Source organism: Triticum urartu, chromosome 5 (genome assembly GCF_003073215.2).
Source record: "Triticum urartu cultivar G1812 chromosome 5, Tu2.1, whole genome shotgun sequence".
NCBI lineage: Eukaryota > Viridiplantae > Streptophyta > Magnoliopsida > Poales > Poaceae > Triticum > Triticum urartu.
The window spans coordinates 613,769,404-613,778,172 of NC_053026.1; the positions used below are offsets into that span (position 1 = coordinate 613,769,404).

General features: G+C 47.1%; 2 protein-coding genes across 2 annotated transcripts; one reads left to right on the plus strand and one right to left on the minus strand.

Moving 5' to 3' along the window:
• The first annotated feature begins 470 nt into the window (after positions 1–470).
• On the plus strand, positions 471–3,882 carry LOC125511261 (zinc finger CCCH domain-containing protein 25-like). Its single transcript, XM_048676589.1, has 5 exons — positions 471–848; positions 949–1,058; positions 1,163–1,350; positions 2,339–2,593; positions 3,250–3,882. Exons 1-5 carry the CDS (start codon positions 676–678, stop codon positions 3,736–3,738), a joined length of 1,215 nt encoding a protein of 404 aa, XP_048532546.1. The 5' UTR covers positions 471–675; the 3' UTR covers positions 3,739–3,882.
• Positions 3,883–4,067: 185 nt separating this feature from the next.
• On the minus strand, positions 4,068–8,150 carry LOC125511260 (anthranilate synthase alpha subunit 1, chloroplastic-like). The gene is made up of 11 exons (XM_048676588.1): positions 7,857–8,150; positions 7,523–7,716; positions 7,196–7,388; positions 6,802–6,953; positions 6,449–6,564; positions 6,102–6,348; positions 5,952–6,008; positions 5,513–5,665; positions 5,105–5,185; positions 4,841–4,927; positions 4,068–4,625 (listed from the first exon to the last, which is right to left on the minus strand). Exons 1-11 carry the CDS (start codon positions 8,059–8,061, stop codon positions 4,287–4,289), a joined length of 1,824 nt encoding a protein of 607 aa, XP_048532545.1. The 5' UTR covers positions 8,062–8,150; the 3' UTR covers positions 4,068–4,286.
• Positions 8,151–8,769: the final 619 nt, after the last annotated feature.

The window sequence follows — 8,769 nt, forward strand, 5'->3', positions numbered from 1 at the left end:
TGCCATGAGCAGCGGCAATGACACCTCTGGGCGTTGTAATCCTTGTCGGGGGAGCTGCATCATTGTTCCTCTCCTCCGCTCATGGTCTTTGCTTTGGAGGAAACCCGTGCTCCCCTTCTGGGATAGAAAATGGCAGCGATTACTTCGTCGTTGACCTTCATGGAGACATTGTCTTGGAGCTAACTCGATCACCATAGCCAGAGCAGCTTGTTTAGCGTTGCTTCAGAGTGAGGTCTATGGATAGCGACTTGAGGCAAAGGGCATGGATCTGCAGCGGCGATAGTGATTTTTCTGGCTAGGCCGCAGTCTCTGTGTAAGACGCCGGTTAGGCCGCAGTTCAAAAATCTCATTCCCCCTTTGGGTTATCGAACGTTCAAAAATCTCATTCCCCCTTTGGGTTAGCGTAGACTGGAAAGGGGTGACATTACCACCGACGTTAGATATAAAATCTACGGTGGAGATTGCACCCTAGGACCAACCCCAGGCGGTTGGACTAGCCAAGAACCCTAACCAAAAAAATCCCCACCTTCTTCCCCTCCAAATCTCCCAATCCGCTGCCCCTTCGAGAAATTCTGCCCAAGATTCCGCACGAGTACCGCCGGTTCCCTCCAGCGAGGGGAGGGGAGGGGTCCGACCCATCTCGGCGGCGGCGGCGGCGGCGGCGAGTCGGGGAAGATGAATCCCCTGACGCAGGTGAAGCGGACGCAGGTGATAAACCAGAAGGAGGCGGCGCTGGGCCTCAGCGAGGACGCCTCGTGGCACGCCAAGTTCAGGGGCTCCGCCTACGTCTTCGTCGGCGGCGTCCCCTTCGACCTCACCGAGGGCGACCTCCTCGCCGTCTTCGCGCAGTGAGTATCAGACCGCACCCCCCGACCTAGATTTTCCGCCCGTTCCCCCCTCCCGACGGATTTGGCAGGGTTCTGACCGGCTTCCGATCTCCTATCTCAGGTACGGCGAGGTGGTCGACGTGAACCTCGTGCGCGACAAGGCCACCGGCAAGTCCAAGGGCTTCGCGTTCGTCGCGTATGAGGATCAGAGGAGCACGGTTCTTGCCGTCGGTGAGGCCCCTTTCCCCTTTCCTACCAGGCCGCTTCTGTGTGTGATTCCGAATGGTGCTTTGCTGAACTGCTAATGTTTGTTTCGCTTCGTCTCGGCTGTGTAGATAATTTGAATGGGGCTAAGGTTCTTGGGAGGATCATCAGGGTTGACCATGTGGAGAAGTACAAGAAGAAGGAGGAGGAGGACGAGGAGGAGCTGCAGAAGAAGAGGGAGGAGCGCGGCGTGTGCTATGCTTTCCAGAAAGGCGAGTGCAACCGTGGAGATGCCTGCAAATATTCCCATGATGAACAGGTATCTATCCTGCTTCTCAAATTTTCAAATTGTTATTCAATTTTTTTTGCTAGCAATACACACAACCTATTCACCATCGTGCTCGCAGTGATTTTTTTTTTTGACTGAACACTGTGAGGCAAAAAGACCCACAGCCATTTATTAGAAAAACAGAGCACCAAGGTCTTACAGAAATAAAACACTAACTAGACTATCTAGACTATCTAGACTAACTAGACTAACTAGGCTATCTAGAATAGTTACAAGGACAACAGAGTCTGTTGCCTAATTGCAGCAGGACTATATACAAATAAATACAACCAGGGTTCATGGCAGGGTACTGGTCCAGTGTAAAAGCAAGGGCTTTACTGCTTATTCGTTAGGAATGCACACAAGCGATTCACAACCTGCCTCGTAGTAATTTGCACGAGAGAAGTTCTTTCACGATAGTGTCAAAAACGTCTTATATCAAGTTACGGAGGGAGTAGAAAATTAGTTCCTGACAGTTCATTCCAATCGTCTGTGAAATAACAGTCTGTGGTAATAATGTACACCTGCATTTCTCAAGATAAAGATATGCTGGAAACTTATACTTGTACAGTAAGGCCTTTACATTTGTTGTGGTCATCATTTTACTTCAGTCAAATAACCTTATAACCTTCCAAAGCATATGTTGCAGAATTCAATGAAAGAATGGGGTGAACGACCAGTAGTTGTTGCAAGTACATGCTCCATTTATGCCATTGTTGACTTGTTCTAGGTTTGGTTACATGCTATAGATTATTTACTTTCGGACAATTTTATTGTTATTTCCGCAATAGTTATCTGCTTCTCCAAATGCACAAACCAATCACTAATATTGGATTACAAATGTGTTATTATAATGTTACTTGGCTGGAAACATTTGCCCTTTGTACTAGGCCCTATAGTTTATCGGTAACCTTCTTAAGTACTTCCACTGAACCGTCATGATTGCCAACTAATTCTGGTGTTCATGGTTATATTTCAGAGAAATGCAAACACTGGTTGGGGTTCTAAGGAGGATGACCCAAAATGGGAGCATGACAGGCACCGTGGTCCACAAAATAAGGGGGAATCCCGTGGCATCTGCTATGCTTTCCAGAAAGGCGAATGCAGTCGGGGAGATTCCTGCAGATTTTCGCATGATGAGCAGGTAGCTGTCCAGGGCCGTGGCGTCTGCTACGCTTTCCAGAAAGGCGAGTGCAGTCGCGGAGCTTCCTGCAGATTTTCACATGATGAGAAGGTAACTGTCCTGCTTGTGCATCTACCAAGTAGTTATATAGGAGAGCACACATGGCAACAGACTACATAGTTTGTGTTAATTTCCATGATAAGTTTTCTCGCAATATGAACGTGTTATATTGCCAGTTTAGTTATTAATAGAAAATGAGTTGCTTATCATTTCGCCACGACGTCCGTTTAGAGTATTTATATTGATATTTTATCAAGGAAATATGCTGAAAACTTGTGCTTATAACAGTTAGGCCTTTAGTGTTTGTACTTCAGTTGGATGAGCCATTACCTGCAAAATATATTTCATGAAGTCCGTAGCAGATATGTCGTTTCGGAGAACATTCCCACATTGCCAGAGGTTTTAACATTTGTTGTTGGAAACACAAGCACCATTTTTTTTTATTGCATTGCGCTAGATATGGCTGTATGCTAGAGATTGTCGCTTTGGGCATGACTTATGATATTTTTGCAGCATGCTACATGCTTCACTGAATGTACTGTAATAATAACTCACCAATTTATGGTTATGGGTGCGCATTTTTATTGTTGCCTGGCTGGAAATATGTCCTTTATACTTGGTCGTATGGTTCATCAGTAATGTTGTTCAGTCGTTCCAGTAAGCCATTGCTTGACAGCTAATTCTGATTTCATGAATTCTATTTTCAGAGGAATGCAAACACTGATCGAGGTTCTTGGGAGGACAGCAATGCAAGACGGCAGCATGACCACGATCCACCAAAGAGCCACAAAAATTTCCCTGACAGGAATAAAGAAGAGACGAGATCAGGGGATAGGGATGGTCAATCCTCAAGATCAGAGTTGCACAGGGACCGAGATTCTAGGTTGAGACACGGCGATAGAGACACAAAAGATAGTGACAGGAACAGGCACGAGAAATCCCCCGAGAGATCAAGAGGTGACAGGCAGAGAGGCGATGACAGGGGAAGAGAAGATAGATCAGACACAAAAGATAGGGACAGGAACAGGCATGAGAAATCCCCTGAGAGATCAAGAGGCGACAGGCAGAGAGGCGATGACAGGGGAAGAGAAGATAGATCAGAGAGCAGACGGTCTAGGCACGACAGAGACTCTGGTGGCCGTCACGAAAGAAGGGGTGACGAAGAGGAAGAACGGTACCGGAAATCACGGAGATAAAACTCACTTTTTGTCAGGGCATGCACTGCCGTTGCTGTTCTAGTCTGGGTTGATGTTTGTACTTGTACAAGGTGAACAATTTTGTTAGTCCTTTGTATGTTTGGTGCTAGATATTCAGGTGACATCTGCTTGTTCTTTTCCTTACAAAGTTTTTGAACATACTAACCCATGGGTGATTTTGCAGGCTATATTAACTCAATCCATGATTGGTTCACACAGTAATGTTCTTTATATTGTCATAGTAACAACTATCTGGCGAATTTTGTAACACTTGTGGTAAATTTTACCTGTAAAATTACCAGAAAACTGACACCATCAGAGCAAAGATATCATGCTTGAACAATTCTGTTAAACAAAATATCACGAAACATAAATATAATGGAATGGCAGAAAAGCAAGTGTCCAGTCTGCTGTACATTTTATTGACTGAACTTATTACACTAGCTACTACTGTTTATTCAGAGCAGCAAAGAACCCATAGCAAACACGCACGCTCTGAAGGTCTCTGCCACAGGCTTCAAAAGCGGAGAAATGAAAGCAAACATGCCCTACATGCCAGAGAAATCCAGGAACGTCGACTCGGCAAGATCGATGGCACGAGCGAGGCCGGCTGCCTTGTTCTGGCACTCCTGCTGCTCGTCGTCCGGCTTGCTGTCGGCGACGATCCCGGCGCCGGTCTGAAGGTGTGCCACCCACTCCTGGCGTGCGTTGCTGCTGTCGGCGGCATATGAGTACATGGTGTCGAACCGGGACGCCGTCGGGAAGACGATGGTGCGCAGCGCGAGGGCGATGTCCATGTCGCCATGGAAGGAGATCTGACCGAAGCCGCCGCTGTATGGACCGCGCATCGTCACTTCCATCTCGTCGATCAGCTCCATCGCTCTCACCTGGTGAGTTTCAGAAGGAAGCATGTGGGGGCTTGCTCAGTGAATTCAGGGTTGAATCATGGACGAATTGAATTTCAACAACAGCTTTCTAGAATTCGAAGAAATATGATTGATTTGACACTTATCTATACTGCATCGCCGTTGTTTTTTCCAAAACAGTTTTTCAGTTTCAATGCATCTAGATGATGATGTGATAGCAGCAAGCATGCACTTACCTTGGGAGCACCACTGACGGTTCCAACAGGCAATGCAGCTCGCAGGGCATCCCAACATGTAAGATCATCACACAGCTCCCCAGTAACCTACAGAAGTAGACCCACACATTATGAGAATAACACAATTTCATCAAAAACAAATGGATATCGTTAGATCTATTTGCTTCAAGAAAATGGAGAAGATATACAATGTTGATTGTGTATATTATGATATTGCATCAAATGACTTTGAAGTTGTTTGTCTGAAGAATTAGACTGACTTACCGTCGAGCTAATATGCATGACATGAGAATATCGCTCAATATTCATCAATTTCTCCACCTTTACTGTTCCTGGTTTGGACACCTGGAAAAAATGGCGAAGTTGAACACAACTCAAACTAGATGAAGTCAAAAGTGTACCAAAACAGCCAACAGGTTTTGATCAAACAAGATTGCTTGCTTGAAATTAGGATAAAATTCCACTGGATCTAACTAAGTATAGATTTTATTATCACTAATGCGCCACTAACAAAATGGAAATGGATGTCAATAGTTGCCAGCCGGAATAAATGGTGGCCAGGCGGAACTTGATGGCACATGGGTACCTTACCAATCTTTATTTGGCAAATTGTGAAATGTATTAGAGATTGAATTGAATGGAAACTATAAAATAAATGGGTGAAAGACAAACCTTTCCAACATCATTCCGACCTAGATCTACTAACATAATGTGCTCGGCACGCTGTTTTTCGTCACTCAACAGGAGCTGTTCTAAAACCTTGTCTTCAGCTTTTGTTTTTCCTCTACGGATTGTTCCAGCAAGAGGCCGATTGACAACTGTCCTCTGAGAAAAGGAAAAATAACAGGTCATGTTGTTCATTTGGCACCTACAACTTTTCTAGAAGATTGTGGTCATGCAAATATCAAAGAGTTCCTGCAATATCTTTCTTGAATTATTAGCACACGACAACAGAATGATAACTATAAAATTGTCTCCATCTTGTAAAGCAAATAGATAACACATTCGATACGAAAGGTTAACTTCCACTACATATTGCAGTTACAAACAAGGTTTGGAAGCAAGCCCATAACAAAAGATGCAAAAGATAAAACTCCCTATTTTGGCTTACCTTTGCGACCCGAGTAAGAATCTCAGGACTTGATGCTACAAGAATACAACCTCGTGCCTGCAATAATGTTACAGGAGATTAACCTTACTGATTATTATGTGTCACGATCATGACTTTTCCCGCATAGAATACTGCCAATATTCACATTACCTGTAGATAGGCCATATAAGGACTAGGGTTGACAATACGCAACGCGCGATACACCTCAAAAGGGTCGGCGAATGTACGTCTCTCAAAACGTTGGCTTAGTACTACTTGAAAAATATCACCTGCTAGAATGTGCTCTTTTGCTTGCACAACAGACTTCTTATAGTCCTCGCTAGACATTGTTGATTTTTGTAGCGCTGAGCCGAATTGCCCAACGTTAAGCTTAATAGATCCAGCAGAAAGGGTTGGGCTACATCAATATTTCATTGAACTAGATCAGTGGGAAATAGAAAATTAGAAGAAAAGGAACTAACACATATAAAAGGAGTTGGCCAAATTTCACAACTCACACATTACTGCTATGCAATCTTGATAACAAAGCTTCCAACCGGTTTTTCCCATCTTCGTATGCTTCATCAATTGAGTGATAGCAGTCCAACCTCACCCAATGAATAACATGTGTTTTCTGCATCGAACAAAACACATCATATGAGGCAAATGCCTTGAAATATCTGAAGAAATTAGCTTATTTGAGATGTATTTTATATAAGCTCATAACTGATATGCATTCTTATCAAGAATTTGCTTCAGTCTCGCAAATATATTTAGAATAAGGAAAATTGGATATACAACAAATATATATAGAAATCAAATGATATGAAATTAAGGAAAATGCATAAACGTGTTCCGTAATTACCCATACCTTTTCAACATGATCAAAAACGACTACGTCATTGTAGAGGCCTAAATGAATGTCAGGAAGGTTCCTATCATCCTCTGGCGCCTTAGAAAACGGAAGCTTCTTTGTCTCAACATAACGCACCGTATCATATGAGAAGAATCCAACCCATCCTCCTATATATTTTCCAAACACAATTAAGATTCTTCTGAAAAACATAACCAGCGCTCAACAAAGGATGAAGATCACACTCTGTAGATGAAAAAGGCATCCACAATGGATCTGTTCAACCCAATGTGGCATGGCCAAAAAGGACCATGTTAATATGCTTAATTAGCAAGCACTAACTGCATGCCCCACTACATCACAGAATTTGTAGAGCAATAAGGTGAAAGTGACACACGTATATAACTCTTACCACAAAAGGCATCAGGCAGGCCATCAAGCGTAATCTGCGGATTCCACTGCTCCATGATGTCCCTTGGGACGGTCATCGGGTCAGCCGCGTACTGCTCCTCCTTGGTCCTCATCTCGTGGTCCATGACCGTCACCTGGTTGGCCTTGGCCACGATCTCCATGGCCGGCTGCGCCCCCACCACGCTGTACCTCCCCTGCAGATTGCAGATTGCAGGCCAACCAACAACCCGGCACGCGACAGATTCAAATGATTCCGATTTTCTCTTGGGAGGATACGAATGGATAATAAACATCAGCCAATCGTGAGGCCGTCGGTTCAGGGACGAACCACGTTGGTGCCCTCGGAGGCCTGCTCGACGGACTCGAAGAGGAAGCTGGGCGCCTCGCGGTCGTCCTCCCGGACGAGGCAGCGGTAGGCGAGCACCGGCGTGAGGTGGTCGGAGAAGATGCAGCGCTGGAGGGGCAGCAGCGTGTGCCCCGCCGCCGCCGCCTCCCTGAAGGCCTCCTCCTCCTCACGCACCGCTGCACGCGCGCGCGACAGACAATCCGCATTCAGTCAGCCAGTCAGTCGCGCAAAGCCGCAGAGAATCAGCGCCGCGAGGTTGCAGAGCAGAATGTCCAGCCCGCGCGTAGCACGGGGCGGGCGGGAGTGGGGGACTCACCGACGGCGTCGAGCTTCTGGAAGGCCGTGGCGGCGCGGCACGCGACGCCGGGGCGCGCGCGAGGCGGCAGCAACGGAGGAGGGGCGCTCGCGCGGCGGGCGAAGGCGAGGCGCCCGTGCGGCAGCGACGGCGCGAGAGTCCTCCGCGGCACGCGCGTCGACGGCTGCGCGGGGCGCACCGAGAGCGCGAGCCCGGCCGCCGCCATGATGCGGTTGACTGTGTGGCGAGAGAGACTGGGCCTGAGGGAGGGTACGATGTGGGAAATCGGAGAGGCGGGTAGGGCCTGGATGCGGTCCGTCGTTGTCCCGCGGATATGTAGAGCACGGGCACGATGGGACTGACTGCACGAACTAAATTAAATCAATCAAACGGTGATTTGACTAGGTAAACGTTTGGGCGCGGTAGGCCGGTTGAATGATTCGGCCGGTCGCTCGCCAGCCACGCGATGAGCCCCGATTGTACGCCTTGTGCATCACCATGGCCCACCTTATCCCTCTTCTTTCTCCCAATCCCCTTCTCTCTCAGCCTAGCGCGCTGGTGGCCACACTCCTTGTCTTCTCCTTTGGATCCCGCCGCCGGCTAGCACCAATCCCATGCAGGTCCCTATCTCCAACCTCAGCGTCCTTGCCCACTTCTCCGCCGCCCCCCGACCGCAAGTTCCTCCCGCCCCGATGGAAGCCGCCATGGATATGCCATCTGCGACCAGCTGCACATGTGCTGGAACCATCCATCGGAGATGCTACAAGCTCGGCGGCGCCTGCACCAATGTTGCAACCGATGACCCAGAAAACAGCAACCGATTGATTCAAAAGCTTCAATCACTCGTATATAAAGCTTCAACTGGACACCATAACTGGAAAAAGCTACAATCATTCATATGAAAGCTTCAATCGTAGTTTGCAAAAGTTTCAAC